General features: G+C 37.8%; 3 protein-coding genes across 11 annotated transcripts in view; 1 reads left to right on the top strand and 2 right to left on the bottom strand.

The window, feature by feature from the left end:
- Positions 1-3,363, top strand: part of Pli (E3 ubiquitin-protein ligase pellino) — a 59,041-nt gene extending 55,678 nt beyond the window's left edge. For all 8 annotated transcript variants that reach the window (XM_022077040.2, XM_022077046.2, XM_022077039.2 and 5 more), the window contains one exon: positions 35-3,363. In XM_022077040.2, coding sequence (XP_021932732.1) covers positions 35-161 — 127 coding nt within the window. In that variant the 3' untranslated portion in view covers positions 162-3,363. The remainder of the gene's footprint in view (positions 1-34) is intronic.
- A 1,197-nt stretch (positions 3,364-4,560) lies between these two features.
- Positions 4,561-16,094, bottom strand: LOC110836156 (KICSTOR complex protein kaptin). Of its 2 annotated transcripts, XM_022077031.2 has the most exons (10): positions 16,017-16,094; positions 15,534-15,576; positions 10,119-10,345; positions 9,565-9,647; positions 8,765-8,941; positions 8,242-8,408; positions 7,871-8,119; positions 5,979-6,114; positions 5,070-5,243; positions 4,561-4,847 (listed from the first exon to the last, which is right to left on the bottom strand). In XM_022077031.2, exons 3-10 carry the CDS (start codon positions 10,342-10,344, stop codon positions 4,767-4,769), a joined length of 1,293 nt encoding a protein of 430 aa, XP_021932723.1. In that variant the 5' UTR covers position 10,345; positions 15,534-15,576; positions 16,017-16,094; the 3' UTR covers positions 4,561-4,766. The 2 variants fall into 2 exon arrangements, with proteins under 2 accessions (XP_021932723.1, XP_021932724.1); XM_022077032.2 differs by lacking the exon at positions 16,017-16,094 and having other exon boundaries at positions 15,423-15,555.
- Fntb (Farnesyl transferase beta subunit) lies at positions 13,995-15,515 on the bottom strand. Its single transcript, XM_022077033.2, has one exon. The coding sequence runs from the start codon at positions 15,513-15,515 to the stop codon at positions 14,295-14,297; it is 1,221 nt and encodes a 406-aa protein (XP_021932725.2). The 3' UTR covers positions 13,995-14,294.
- Positions 16,095-16,103: the final 9 nt, after the last annotated feature.

Raw genomic sequence — 16,103 nt, 5'->3', positions numbered from 1 at the left:
ATCTATTTTGATAATAATTAAAATTTCTCACCAGATATTGGGCCAACGTCGCTATTCCTCACGGCACCAACGGCTTCGATGCGGTATGTCCCTTCTGCGCCACGCCGTTGGTCGGTTACCCCGGCTACATCCGCCTTATCTTCCAGGATAACGTGGATTGAAAGCCGTACTTAAGTTGTCTGTTTGTTTGGTTTGACAGTTTTTAATTTATTGCCTAATCTGGCATCAACAGTCCAGGAGAAATTGCGTTGGAATGCCTTAACAGTGACAGCCTATAATGAAAACTTACGAAAATGTCTGCCTTATTACGTTGATTTGAAGGGAGACGCAGAAGTGTCGAAACAGTGACATTACGGTGTCTTAATTTTTTTTTATATATATAAAAGAATATATACTGTATATAATTTTCACAATTTAACTGATGTGTAGAAATGGAAATTAAAAGTGGTTAGGTTATTTATTACGTTTGAAAGGTTTCTTTCAGACGCTGATAGTTTTCCGTTCAGTCACGATTGAATTGATAAGACTGTTTAGATGTTAAGAAAGAAGAATAATATTACGTAAAAAAGTTATAACCAAAATATAAAAGTCGAGATCGTAGATGAGATGATCCCGTACCAGGTGGATGTTTTTTTTCTTCGTACATTGTGGAGTATCGTACGTAGTTCGGCGCTGGAATTCCGCTGAATCTTACGTATCGTGCTGCTGATTTCGGTACCAGAGGTGAAATAGATTCTTACGCGTTTCATCGCTTATTAAGCTGGCATCAAGACCATGACGTCTCTGCTTGGCACTCGGCGGTAATAGATTTATCGGGTTCGAGGTCGCAGTTGAAACATTTTCCAAGGCGGTTTTACGCTAATAAATTCGTAGAAAAGAAAAATTATCGAAGTTTATTGTTCTCATACTAATAGTTGAGCGCATATTTTGGTATTTCTTTGGATAATATTTGTTTTTATCGTAAAGTACACACTTTTCGTTGTTCCGTAACGGAATGGTTTCCAGTTCAAATATTCTGTTTTGCGCAAAACGAATTTATAGATTTTATTTACGTGACATCAAAGTGATGTTAGATAAAATTTTATGACCTAAGATAAACTTCATTTAATCACGGTTCAACGACAGTAACAAGGAAGTAAATAAAAATCTGAAAATGGCGAAGTGTTCCGTGAGATTTCGTAACGAGGCGCATATTTTATTTTTTTTCGGTGAAGTCGCAATTCTGCGATTCCAAAAAAAAGCAACGTAAAAGTGAGTTTCAATAGACTGTTGTGAGAACGATGATTTTTTTTAGTAACTTAGGGCACCAACATCCACAGCAGAGAATATATATCGAACACGGTCGTTGAATATTAAGTGAAAATGTTGTCGTCATAATATAAGTGGTCAGATCGAAACTCTCATCCGCGTATTCCTGGTAATGGACGTTCTCCGTGCTAATATGGCGATACCCGTCCATTTCTAGAGACGGCATGCGGGATGTATAAAGGAGTACGTAACACGTAAAGGCTGAAAGACTTATTTCTGTTTGAATGAGGACTTTGGAAGCTTTAACAGCGAACTACAGCACAAAATGGAACAAAATCAGTCGAGGGTCATAATAGTCGTCTATAACAAAGAATAGCGCAAAGCAGTGATTGATGGTCAAAGTAAAAGTACGTCGTAAGATGATAATGTACAGAAAATGAAACTGAAGTGACTTAATTGGGGGGGAAAATGCCCGTGACTGGTTGGTTGCGCGTGACGTTACATTTTATACGTCCCTGTTCTGGTAAAATGGAGTTCGTCTGCCGTTGACAATGATGGCGTCTCGCGCGAAGTAGCTGTAAAAATATTGTTCAGTGATTTCTTTTAATTTCTTTGTATTATTATAATAATGATTTGGTTAGCGAGTCTATTAGTAAAGGTATCGCATAGTTAAGTATGTTTTTTTTTTGAGTGCATTTTGTAAAAGTTAAAATTAGCCATTTGGATCACAAATGTAGATATATATTGCACATGGCTTGAATGTAAAAAAAAAATTGAATATTTATAAATAAATTACGTGTCACAATTATTTTGCATATTGACTGGTTCGTGCAACTATTTTTTCACGCGACTGATAAAAATCCTTGAAGATGTTGATAGAGATAAGGAGCGGGAAGAGTGAGGATTTAACGTAATTGCCATATCAAGAGAAAAAACACTCGTATCGTAAACGTACAGTTAAAATTGCGATGACGAAACTTTTTGGTATTGTATGGTTTTATAAATAATACTGGATGTTGATGCATCGGTAAAAGTTGAATGTGTCTGTGAAATATCTGATTTTCTATTGATTTCTATGGATCCTCATGAAGTTATATCGACGTTTTCGTGGGGTATTATTCTGTTCCCTTGCCTTCAGTTCCGTCACTTTTCACAACTAATATCATTCACACTATCAACACTGTAGTTGATAGAGCGGTGTTAAAGTACGGTGTCGGACCCCAAAATCTGGAAAGACCTAAATATCCATATTTTTTCTCGTCTTCAACTAAGATGTAATCTCGGTTCGGTACTTCCGGAGTGCAAAATAATGATATATCGGTAAGAATCTGAAGACATTTCGTCCGTGTGAAACTTCATCTACGTACAGATCCAGAATCGTAAAATATGAAAAGCTTTTAATTCCTAGGCTTTCCAGACGAGGGGTCCGGTACTGTATCTCTGTTAGTCGTGGAACATTTTATATTTTTGACTTTGTTCAAACATACATTCCTTCAGAAAGTACAATAAATGAATTTAACAGTGACTGTGCCCCCGTATATATAAAAGGTAGAATTGGAGTCGAAGTACAGACTCGTGTTGGCACGCGAAAACCAAGTATTTGATCTTTGCACTGCATTCCAAACGTGATTAGAGAATTACAATTTTAGATTTTTGTTTAAAATTGTTTTTTAATCTACTTCCTTGTTCACGTATTGGTTTTATTCTGTTTGTTGGTCCACCCGTTATTTTACTCGTATGTAAATTACCCAAGCAAAATTTTGACTGACACATCTCAAACTAAAGCTCGTGCTTTGAGCTTTATGGACACGTTCTTTCATTTCTGCAATATTTTGGTGTTTTATTACCACATTAAACACGTTTATATTTAAAGTACATCTAAAATCGAATTCTTAACTAAATACAAAGCGGCTTTCATGATCAGTAATTACGAAACCCAAAATTTGCTTGACAGCACGTTAGGTTAGGTTAGGTTTGGTTTGGTTTGTACTTGCCATAGTTGGGGTTGGTTCTAGTGAACTGTTGAGAGTAATGTACAAGGCTTTAATTATGGTGAGTTTGTGTTTATGTCGAAATGTGGAGTTCTGTAATAAATGGTTTAGTTGTAGCTTGTAATGACTTTGTATTATATTTTATTTTAACCCTATTTGTTATGTCGTCCGTGTAGTCTGTTGTGTGAAGTTGATAATCTCTTACTCTGCCCCTAATATAAAATAAGGTTGCCAAAAAATATGGATATCAGGATTGTTAGAGTATTTATTCTATTTTATCCATAAATATTTGTGATTCAGTTTTTATTAAATAAGAAGAAATTAAACCAGCAGCTGAAATGACCTGTTTCTTATTTAAAATTCAAAGAGAATAGAAAATATTTACGTCGTAACTCCTCGGTATTATAATTCATTTCTTGGACACAAGAGGCGCGTAGGTCGCTGCGAAGAATTACGGCCTCTTTTACGTAAAACAAAAATGGTCGAAGTCTTAAACTTGTTATAAAATTAGCTCTGTGCAAGTATTTGGTAAGTTTATGTGAAAATCTCACATTTTAAAGTACTATATCATCTTTCAATTGTGTTTCTATTTGAAGTTCTTTTAGGATGGAGTGTGTATAAACCCTATAGTGAAAAAATGCATTTAAATTTATATTAAAATGTATTAATTTGTAGAATATATATATATATAATAATTAAAATCGCAGTTCTTGAAGACTGCATATTGCAGCATAGTGATTCCAAACTCTCAAAAAACATTAAGGACGTGTGCAAAATAAAACGTACCAATAAGGATTTCACTGTTGTTTTGATGAACTTGTTGTTACAACTGCCAGTAAAACCTCGATATATCGACATAACTGGACGGCCAAACTTTTTGAGTTCGTTATGTAAGAATTTATTTTATAGAAGTTGAACCTGCGTTTTGTTTTGTGTCTTGTCAAAGAACTTCATTGTAGGGACACAGATTGCAGGTATTGAGGATATTTGGGCCCAGGAGAGAATTGCGTAAAGACGAACTTAAAAATCTGTACTCCTCCCCCAATATTGTCAGGGTGATTAAGTCGAGAAGAATGAGATGGGCGGGGCATGTAGCGCGCATGGATGGGACAAGAGGTGTGCAACGGGTATTGGTTGGGACGCCTGAGGGGAAGAGACCGCTGGGGAGACCTAGACGTAGATGGGAGGATAATGTCAGGCGGGATCTATGGGAGATAGGAGTCGAAGGAAACTGGATTTTGTTGGCCCAGGACAGGGTCCGGTGGAGGGCTTTTGTTAATTCGGTGATGAACTGATGGGATATATTGAAACAGCTGTGCAGTACAAGCAGCGTCATTTAATTGATATTCTCTTGCCTATATACATAACAAAGTTTAGCATTTCGTATATACGTAGAATATTATTATGGTACTATTAATAGTTTCGTATGTTGTCATTGCCAGATGCTTAAACAAAAAGGTATTATTTTTATAAAAAGAATAATGTTATGCTCTGAGAGATTTTTATTAACGTATTCGCAAAACTGCTTCAGGACATTTTGGAGGCCAGAAGATCCATCAACTGCTTGTAGCGTCTGTTGAACACTTCAGAGACATCTTTTGGATCGTGCTGCAAATACAAACCAGTTTCATCGTCGTAATATTAGTCATTCGTGTACGTGTATTTTGTACACACAAACATGATTCTGATTATCATAGAAATTTCAGTCGCCAAGTGCTTATTCCTGCACCGAGAAGCCCAAAAATGCATTTTTTATGGTTGCGAAATAGCAAGCCTGACTGCAATACCAGACCATGTGCCGAGATATTCGAGTAAATATACTCGACTGACCTGCATGACGTGTACGCCTCGCAACGTAAGGATCACAAACTCTTTCACGCCGTCACCTGTTACATCCAGATAGAGTATGGAATGGATCGGATTGGCAAAACTGCGCTGACTTACGAGCGACCACGTTCCTGATTTATCTGTACAACATTCTTGGTATTTGTACGTCAGTATTTCCTGTACACAAAAATTAATATTAGTTTAGAGAAACTTCCTGTTTAAAGCACCTTCTGATAAGAACTTTCAGCGCTCACCTCCTCGGATGTGCTCACGTTTTGATCCGAGTTCAACCGACGTTATAAGTTATTACGTAAGTTGATTTATCTTTGTGCATAATTTCAGCTGTGAAGTTCTTCAATACCTGGAAGTTGCTGCAACATTTTTTGGACACAAAAAAATTTGTCGTAAATATTCACCGACGTGTTTATATCCCATCATCAGTACCTGTGACCAAGTATAATTTATTTTCCCTTTCTGTCATTCTCGCAAGAAAATAACTGACTTAAAACTAAACCAAGTACTAGTAATCGAAACCCGCAGTAGCACAGATCAAAATGTCGTCATCACCTTTGTACTTTGGCATTGAATGAGACTCGAAACTGCAACATCGGGCGTGTTACTTCATCTGTTGTCCTGTTGGATTTATAGATGGTCGGATTAACGAAGTTAAATTTAGAATCTTATAAGAAATACAGTAAAAAAAATTTCATGTAACTACATTTCATTATATAAAATTTTTTGCTCAATTTTTTTAATCGAGCTGATATTAACTTACGATTACATTTAAAAAAAATTAATATTTCTTAAGAGTGTCCATGATGAAATATATATACATATACAAGAATTTAGAGAGAAACTGGCGTCATAAATTATTATTGTTCTAATATTGTTTGCTAAGTCAAATAGTCTCGCCTGGCCGTAAGTTCCCAGTAAAATTTCGTGTTTTCCATCCATGTCCACGTCTGCGATGGTAGAACAAAGAACTGCGTCATAATGATCGCTGTCTGGTAGGGTGAAACAGTCGCTCAAATCTCGCTGCAGCACATTCCTGCCAAAAAATACAAAACAATTACGGCAGCCAGCAATAATAATCAATCTCCAGTTATTCAAATTGACCCTTCCGTCTCCTCTCCCCCCCCCCCAAGCGCCTACATGGCGTATAGTGGGACAGCTTTACTTTACTTACCTTCTGGAAAACAAGTATATATATATATATATATATATATATTCATCAATACTATCAAGTCGCTCCGCGTGGGTCCTGGGGACATCATGGTTAGTTTCGATGTCGTGTCCCTCTTCACCATGGTACCCGTTGGTGATGCCCTACGTCTCCTGGAACGGCACTTCGATGGCGACGTCTTGAGGCTGTTCCACCTGGTACTAACCTCTTCATATTTCAAGTTCGGCGGCCGGTTCTACGAACAGACCGACGGGGTGGCTATGGGTTCCCCACTATCACCTGTCATCGCCAATTTCTACATGGAGTACTTTGAAGAAATGGCGGTGGACGGGGCGACCTTCAAGCCCCTCTGCTGGTTCCGTTACGTAGACGACACGTTTGTCATCTGGCCCCACGGCCCTGACAAGCTCGCGGAGTTCCTCAGCCACCTCAACAGCATTCACGAGAGCATCCAGTTCACCATGGAAACTGAAAAGGACGGCCATCTCCCATTCCTCGACATAGACATTCACCGGAAACCTGACGGCTCATTAGGCCACAAGGTGTACCGGAAACCAACCCATACCGACCTTTACCTCAACTCCAATTCCCATCACCACCCGTCCAACAAACAGGCCGTGCTCTCGACCCTGGTACACAGGGCTAAAGCCCTTTGCGACCACGACAGCCTACAGAGTGAACTGGAGGAACTCACCACCACCTTCAGGAAAAACGGATACAGCAACCGTCAGATTCAGAAAGCTCTCAATCCGCCTGCGAGGCTGCCACCGCCTACTGAAAAACCAGCCTCGGTTGCCTTCCTGCCCTACGTCGGGACGACCTTCAACCGCATAAGCAGGTTGCTGGCCAGGCACGACATCAAGTCTGTTGGTCTTCCGCCAAAGAAAATTCCCAGTTTTCTCCGGCCGGTAAAGGACGACCTAGGACTGAAGACGCCTGGCGTATACAGAGTTCCCTGCGAGTGCGGAAAAGTCTACATCGGCCAGACAGGCCGTTCCGTTGAGGCCAGGATCAAGGAGCACGAACGCCACATCCGGCTCGGGCAGCCCGAGAAATCTGCGGTTGCTGAACACCGCTTCAACTTGGAGCACAAGATACAGCTAGAGGACACTGCTATCCTCTCCTCAAAAACCGGCTACATGGACCGGTTAATCAGGGAAGCCATCGAGATCGAACTTCATCCTGATAACTTTAACAGGGAAGATGGACTTCACCTGAGCCGGTCCTGGAAGCCTCTGATCCACACACTCCGAGGACTCCGAGAACGAGCAAGAGTGCGCCGCCAGAACCAACCAGACCACTAACTCGGCCCCTTTCAGGGCCTTTATCCATACAACTACACTCACCTTTCTCTCTCTACTTTCTCTCCCTCTCCCACCCTCGCCCACGTGCTACCATTGGTCCATTCCCATACCTGCTCCCATTGGCTCGGGGCAGGCTACACCTTTCACTTCCCTGCCTATAAAATCCAACTCCTCACACCCTATTGGCATATTCATCGCCCTGATGACGGAGGCAGTATGACCTCTGAAACGTTGGTTAACATCGACCAGACTACACAGCGCAACAACCCAGAAGACAGAAATCTTCAAGTAAATATAAATTTTAACGTGAAACTTACATATAGACAACGGACGGTTGCAAGGTGTTAGAAACTAACAGATGCACGGCCATTTCTTCTTCCTCTGTTTCCTGTTGTGGCGTATTAAGAAAATCTGGGGGTTTCAGATTAGATTCTTCGGTGAACAGACGAACTGTAGATACTGGACCTCCAAAACGTACCGACCAGCATGAAAGTACTACTTTCTTGCGCGCATCTACAACCGCTAGCTTAACGTATCCACATTCACAGCCAAATGCTGACACGTGACTGGAGATAAAATTAAAAGCAAGTCCATTAATTTAAATAAAATGAGCACTTTCCATTTTGAGACGTAAATTATATGTAGAATTTGAGTTTTCTTCACAGTAAAACAAAAATTCACTTCATACCGTGTTTCAGTTTTGCAGTGATAGATATCCATCCATAAGATGATGCTTGGGGGTTCAACGAGCTCAGGGAAATGATCGGCGACGTCGACCTCGCTGTAACAGTGGTTTGCTCGATCTTCCCGGAACATGTGAATTTTCTGATCACTCCCAGACAACAGCCACACAACCTAACAATTTATATTTATTGCTAAGTTTGTATAGGGAACACAAGAAATACATTCATAATTTTGGTTGGAAAACCTCATGACAACCAACAGACTGCCAGGACTATTTTTAAAACGGGAATGTGAACTGAATAAGATCCATTGCGTAATTTATCATTAGTTCTAGGCTTACTGGAATGTTGCCACATTAAACTGACCGGGGAACAACCATGAAGATGGATACGGACAAAGCAAAATCTGGCATCATCTCTTCTTAATCGTGTGGCTGCAAAAACATTTTTCATTGCCCCTTGTAACTACGCGGTTGTCAAAACTTCTTTCGTATCAACGTATTTTATTTATTTAAAGTTGTCACGTACCTCCTTATTTGACTCGCCCTCTGCATCGGTATATATTTCAGTATGGTACAGCTGGTATGGAATAAAATCCAACTCGATCATCAAACAGCTCTGAGCGACGCTGTCTAAATTGATCTCGGAACTGGGTTCCCACTCAGAGTAAATGTTCAGGTATGTCTCTGTATTGTGTTCGCTTGGCTGAAGTTAAAAGAAGTAGCAGTTATAGAGATGAGTTGTAGTACTTTCAATCTGAATTCACCTCAGCCACGTAGTTTATTTAATAGAATACGGAATCAAGTTATTACTTAAAGATGGTGATGCTTCTGGAACCACGTGATTTGTTGGCAGTGGTAGTGTTTCCATGATAACAACTCATTCCATAAAGTAGAGCCTTTCAGAATCTAACAATCGCTCGACTAGTCAACAATAATTCTTCGCGTTTCACATTGACTTTTATTAGTTATGTTGGTTATAGTTTATAATGTTAGACATTACTCCCTGGTCTTTTGTCCACTTCTAAAAATATCTTTACATTAGTCTTAAGCGGCCCATCCACGTACGAGTCTGGCTCGGCTCGGGTTCCATCGAGCTAAACTAGTTTGTGTGTGGGGTGTCACGAGCCGAGTCTGCTACGCATGCGCGGTGAAATATATCAGAGCCCGGCTCACGAGTCAAGCTCGCCGAGCCAGACTCTTACGTGGATGGGCCGCTTTACAATTTTGCAACACTTTATATTCCAAAGAAAAATCTTCACTCTCTTGGACCCTGATTGCAGTAAATACGTTCCCTAATAATAAGCAATATTAATTCCATGAACACACCTTTATAATTGTGATTCCTATCACAAAGTCATCACTTGATTGAGACCTATTAAATGCATCAATTGAAATAATTTCTGTTCCATCTGAAAAAGAATAAATCTCATTAAAGAGACGCACTACAAAGTGGTAGTTCAGTGATGTGGGTGGGAAATTTTTTATGAAAAATATTAGAAAGCATTTCAGGAAATTTTATCTTTATTCAAAAGAATCACCCAACTTAGAAAGTTTATCAATGTACTATATTTTTTTAACACATACACAGCTGAACAAGTAAAAGTCTTACAGCGTTTAATGTAGCACATCTGGTTGTTTTGTTGCCTGCTAGATATTAATTAATTTTTGTTACTAATTAATATAAAACACCAAAATAAGGACTGCATATTCAAATTAATTGTCTTTGTATTACATAATATGCGAATGACTTCTTAACCAACAAGAAATGATTTCCAAAAAATTTTCCCATAAAAATCTTTCCGGAGAATCAAATGTCTGCAAAGCCATTAATGGCTCTGGAATTTAAATAAGTGAATAACCATCAGTAAGGATTTACTTACTTGGAATGTAAGTGAATAACACTTCTTTCACGGTCGGTTTCAAGAATCCGTCAGAGTCCCCGGAATATTCAAATGAGAAAACTTTACGGCGAAGAGATGCGGCAAGAATCTTGTTTGCACCATTTGACATACAGAGTTTGGTGAGCGAATACACATTCCCTTGAGAGGGTAACACAAAATAATGTGCATCTATTACATTTTCCATTGCTCCTTTTGATATGGCCATCCTGTAAATAGTTACCACAACAAAAGAATTCCTCAGTAAAACATTCACAGGAAATTCTCCGCTGTCATGTTATAATTACGACATAGATGGAGGTAAACCTCTAAAAGAGAGGAGAATCTGAGAACTTTGGACAGATCCAATAACACATCAGCACAGGACGTTCATATCTATAAGATTATATTTGTAATGGACACCGAGATAATTCTGTTCGGTCTTGCCTGACAAATTTCTCATTCACATAATTTAAAAATCTTATTACTTTCGATTATAATTATTTTCAAAATTTCATCTTAAAAATTCCCTTCCATAACATAAGATGTTGTCACATAGTAGCACTTCATCTGTCGTGAAAATATAGGAGTGTTATAAACATATAAAAAAGACACTAATGCCATACGTGTTTCAACCTCAAGAGGTCATCATCAAGGAAATTAATTAATTTAATCAAAAGGTTTAAATTGGATTTAGAAAATAAATAATGAATAGGGTGTATCACAAAAGTATTTCAAGCGACACTGCACTAGATGTTATTCACAGATTCCGGAGATGTGATGTAACAGAGACGAAGCTCCTGACTTAGAATTAAAGGCATAAAAATGTGCTGCTTGGGTTACCACATATAAAAATTAATCCCCAAAACTAGTTACTTAAAGCACAATGACCTGAAAATCATTCCGTGAGCAGCGTTTTACGAAATGTATAGAATTTTATCCACGGTAACTGAAATGTACAAAGAAAGTAAATAAAATAATTATATATAAAATGTATAATCAATTATTACATGAAAGTATGTGCTACACCATTTGCATCCATATTTTAAAAAAAAAAATTAGGAGGAATGACTGCGTAGAACAACTCTGTCCCTTTAATTGGGTATTTTACACGATTAAGACAGGAAACGACTGCAAACTGCCTAAGTAAGATTTTGATACATATTACTCCTTTTAAATTTTATACTGAAACATTATAAATATTCATGGCCCATTTTTTCTCAGTACAATATTACTGAGAAATAATTACCCACTTTACGAATATATGAAGTTATCATATATTTGAATTTTTTTGGAAATAGTACCAAGAGTTAATTTAATTTAATTAAAATATACATTTTTCATTTTGAGATATAAATTCAGCGTAGAATTTGATTTTCATCACAGCTTTTGATTTACTTTGAGCAACAAAAAGCGGACAGAAATCATGACAACCGTTGTACGTCAAATTTAAGAGCTAGAATGTTTGGGCAAAAAATATGGGTATCTCGGATCCAGATTAGTCAATGTTAAGTTTGCAGCTGACGATGCAATTCTGGGGGATATTTCCTGCGGACATCTTCTTGCTACTCATTCCGCTCTAATAGCTGTACAAAGTAAATTTATAGAAATTGCTTGGTTTTGTTGAATATAAACTCAGAATAACAATATTCAATCTTCGGTTCGGGCTCTAGTCATGGATGCTACTAAACTTTGCCTGATGCATTAAATGTGTGGAGTATGACCATAAATTAATCTATTACATCACTAGTTACCACAGTTTCAAGTATTGTAATGTAAGGCCTTCGAAGAGTATTTATGACAGATGTCAAACACATAAAATTAATAATAAATATCATTAGATTTATAAATATTTTACACATTTCCCATTTTTATTTTTCTATGTATTTGAGTCTATTTTCTGGCTATATGGAGCATGTGTCACTTCTGCAGTTAATTCTGAATATACTGTATTTTTAAATTGTCTTGACATTACTGATGTCTAGGTATGAACTGTTATATGTATACCAGAGTAAAAAAATGTTTTTTGAACATAGTTTGTCGAAGTAAACAAATCAAACATGTTATTACATACATTCTTCCATTAAGAAGAGCTGCGTGTCTTACAAGACACCAGTCAGAAATTTTACTGGAAACTCAACCACAATGAACTTGACGGTTTTAAAACACATCAGTCTTAGCTGTCAATCGAGACTTTTTTCATTTGTCACTGACCTGGACAAAATTCATCTTACTGTACAATTAAATCCACGGAGGAATCCTTGAAATGAAAATATTATCGTAAAGAAATATCCTCGTAAACACACACATCTCTCTTGAGCGTTGAAAACATCAGAGTTCATGAAGATTTCTGTCTTCTGGGTTGTTGCGCTGTGTAGTATGGTCGATGTCCACCGTTTCATTGCCCTGATGACGGAGGCAGTATCTCTGAAAAGTTGGTAAACATCGACCATACTACACAGCGCAACAACTCAGAAGACAGAAATCTTCATACTCACCGCTGTGAAAACCTCAAATCTTACATCAGAGTTCATACTTCAGATATTAACAGCAAGTTTCTCAAAAGAACGGACACTTCCATGTCTTTTCGCAATGTTTTATCTATATGATGCTCGCTAATAAGAGCATAATGGAGACAGGTGTAACAGCAGTTATCTATAATCAGCAGCCATTTTGACATTATCTCTAATTGTTATAGCAAGGGCAGAGAAATACTGTAGAGTTCTAGGTGAAGATCAAATAATTGTTAGAAAATTTCTACTTACTGAAATCCCATGCATGATCACACAAACTACATACAAACAATTCATTTAGAAAACAAATGCAAAATAATACAGCTTTGTTTAGAATCATTGCCTTTTCAGGAAAATTACACCCCCACGCCCCAGTGAAATTTCATTGTCAGGGGCCACATCGTCCTACTCTTAAAATATTTACCCAGCAGTAAAGGCAGCTGAAGCAAAACACTGTTCATGATTGTGAAAAGATTCAAAATTGCCTCCTGCACCTTTATGACACGGTGGCTTTCTTTTTTTTGCAGAAATGCTTATCAATATAGTTTCTATTTATTGTCTAGGTTAGATAATGAAAGTCAGTTATCGCTGTAAAAATCAAATCAACTGCAAAAATCTTGTAGCGACAGATTTTGTGTTATTAATGTAGGCCTAATATTAAGAAATGTAAAGTTACAACTGTGCAAAAGAATTTTAATTTAGTACATGAGCTAATGAACATTAATTATGTGTATATATACTTATTCCCGCCTTATTTCTGTAAGATCCATTTCTTGTTCACGTCACTATCACTGTAAAATGGGCCAAAACCGCTCTCTGCCCAATCCTACCAAATTTATATTTAATATTTTTGTCCTAATAGTTGCTTGTATCCATGAAACTTGTAAGTAGTACAGAAAAATTTTCACCGTTCCCTCAGTGAGTCCAGCAAATTACAATTCTGTAAGAGGTATGTCACCATAAACCACTATTGCTAAAAATAAAGTTTATTTTTTTAAGTTAATCAACTTGTCACCTACTTAAACTTCAAATTCCGTATTTTCTCCAAGGCCACAGACTGTACAACTCAGGTCAAGATTTGAAAAGTTGGAAACACTGCCTTAGTGAGTACATTTCTTATACACTACAAGCTTCAAACAAAAATAGGTACTTGTGGGTTATCGGGACACATCACTTTAAAAATAGGTTAGGTTAATGTGTGGATAAATTACATATACTTGAAAGTTATTATCCACACAGATTAACCTAACCTAACCTAACCTATTTTTATACTGATGTGTCCTGATAACCCACAAGTACCCAAAAAATACCATCTTTATCATCACAGTTATAGGTACTTGAAACTGGGTTACCACTGAACAAGATCAAAAAGACAAGAAGTATAATTTGTAGCCTAAAACAGTAATGCATTGCTTATTATACAGTTCCAAGTTGAGCCACTGTAATAAAACCCTCAACTTATCCTATTACATATATATGTAAATACAAATACCAACATGGGTGAAATATTCGTTACATTTCCATTTTTTAAAAATGAGCTTCCAGCATCCCATTGACTTCATTCTTTTAGCATAACAATGCTTGATACTTGATTTTGCAGCTAGAGAGGGCAGAAATCACATGCGACATGTTACATGTCTACGATGATGCAGTAAGAAAACTATTTTCATGATGGTTTTGTCTGAGGTACATGAAGTTGCTGGAAATATTGCAAAGCATTTAGCGCTGCCTCTAACCCAACATTATATATAGGATGTACTGGTGCAAGCTCATTGTTTGAACTGCCTACAACATTTGGTTTTCCACGTACAAAATGCTGAGCTACTGATAGGCCACTAAGCGTATAACACGTGTGGTAGATGTCCCGTGGCTTTGTAGGCTTATCAACGAGGCCCCCTGATGAATTTTGACAGCAAATCAAGATGTATTCTTGTAGAGCTTCCTGATGGAATAACCACTGTTCCATGCTTACTGCATTTTCATCTTCTTGCACTAATATTCTATGGAGCAAAGGAAATGCTCCACCCTGCCAGAAAGAGTAGCAGCCATCTACAAGCTTGTTTGTACGGCCCTGAAAGCCGCCTTCGAATCGCATTTGGCGGTTCACAATCCACCGCAGGAAAGACTTGATGTCACAGAGTTGCTCCTTCCCTAATAGCGAAAGCGCAGCCAAACCACAGAACGCATAACCACCATGAGCCTCCATACCCGGTGACCCAGAGAAACCCCCCTCGTAAGTCTGACAGCTGGCAATCCAATTGGCTGAGTTATCAAAGAGGGCATCTGTATATATGTTAGTAAGCCTGGCAACAGCTAATGCACAGTATACCCCTCTAATATCTACTTCTCCCCCAGAATGCATTTGGAATGCACCGTCAGGAGAACGGACAGACCAGAGAAATTTTTGCAGCTTTTCCCTGTCGATTATGTTATATGCTTCCTCTGTTCCCAATGTGCAAAGTGCGTTCACTGCTGCATAGGTAGGTGCTAAATGTGCGAACTGCCCTGGACCTCCAGCAAATCCACCATTTGGGCTTTGACACTTTCCAAGGAATTGAGCTATCTTAGAGATATCTTCTGGTACCAAAGTTTCATCTAGCAGTTCCAGGGAATGTAATATCCAGTAACATAGCCATGGACGACTAGCATCTAGACACTGGTAAGCATTGGGCAAATAAGTAAGAGACTTCTTAAGAAAAGCAGCATGATTAATTCTTAACAGATTGGGTGCATCTATATCAATTTCTACCATTTTGGAAAACAAATCAAAAAGTTGCTCTACAGATTCCTCCACCTTCATCTGTTCTTTAGACGTTAGTGTTGGACAGTTTTCATCCTTAAACCTCTCTTTCTTTATAGCTTCAAAGGATCTAACATTTGCTGCCATGCTGAAGGAACAGCTTACTTGAACTGTTATTCTGGTATCTTGATCCTTGAACACAGTACACCTAAAACAAGCACACAAAAAGCATAACAATCCCATACATGGTATAAAAGTAAATTGTTCGCTTTATTAACTTCTGCTCCTAAAATAATTCTTATAAAACAATGTTCTCTGTAACTGATTTCAATGTATGCACATCAAAATATCAACATGATTTAGGCCCTAATCAATTTTTACCATAGAGATTACGGTGCACTTGTGGACTACATGCACACTAGAATTCTCAACAATTTCTATTCAATATGAAACTGAATTTTATTGTTAAATTTGTGATATCATCTTCATTAAATTCTTAATCTGAATTTTTATTCCAAAACATTATTTGGTACACCTGACAAAGTTCTCACAGCGAGAAACTTGTTTAAAAACGTTGAAAGATAACACTGCATTTCCAACTATAATTGTATCGGAGAAACAGAAATACACTAAGTATAAGTATAGTACCTTTAAATTGAATATACTTATATATTACAATTTTGTCACCTTACGCCATATTAGAAACAATGACCAAGCGATAAAGTGTTGCCAATA

Source organism: Zootermopsis nevadensis, unplaced genomic scaffold (genome assembly GCF_977971745.1).
Source record: "Zootermopsis nevadensis isolate Lab colony 2312 unplaced genomic scaffold, Znev_1.0 Znev_ptg000029l, whole genome shotgun sequence".
In the NCBI taxonomy this organism is placed as follows: domain Eukaryota; kingdom Metazoa; phylum Arthropoda; class Insecta; order Blattodea; family Termopsidae; genus Zootermopsis; species Zootermopsis nevadensis.
The sequence above is the reverse complement of the archived record's forward strand: the minus strand, read 5'-3'. Positions and strand labels throughout refer to the sequence as shown.

Bases quoted from the DNA above. Each gene is read 5' to 3' on its own strand.
- LOC110836156 (XM_022077031.2), bottom strand. From the start codon at position 10,344: ATGGCCATATCAAAAGGAGCAATGGAAAATGTAATAGATGCACATTAT. The intron at 6,115-7,870 runs GTAAGTTTCACG...ATTTTTTGGCAG, and splicing joins CAACCGTCCGTTGTCTATAT to GAATGTGCTGCAGCGAGATT. The intron at 4,848-5,069 runs GTCAGTCGAGTA...TTGTATTTGCAG, and splicing joins GAGGCGTACACGTCATGCAG to CACGATCCAAAAGATGTCTC.
- Fntb (XM_022077033.2), bottom strand. From the start codon at position 15,515: ATGGCAGCAAATGTTAGATCCTTTGAAGCTATAAAGAAAGAGAGGTTT.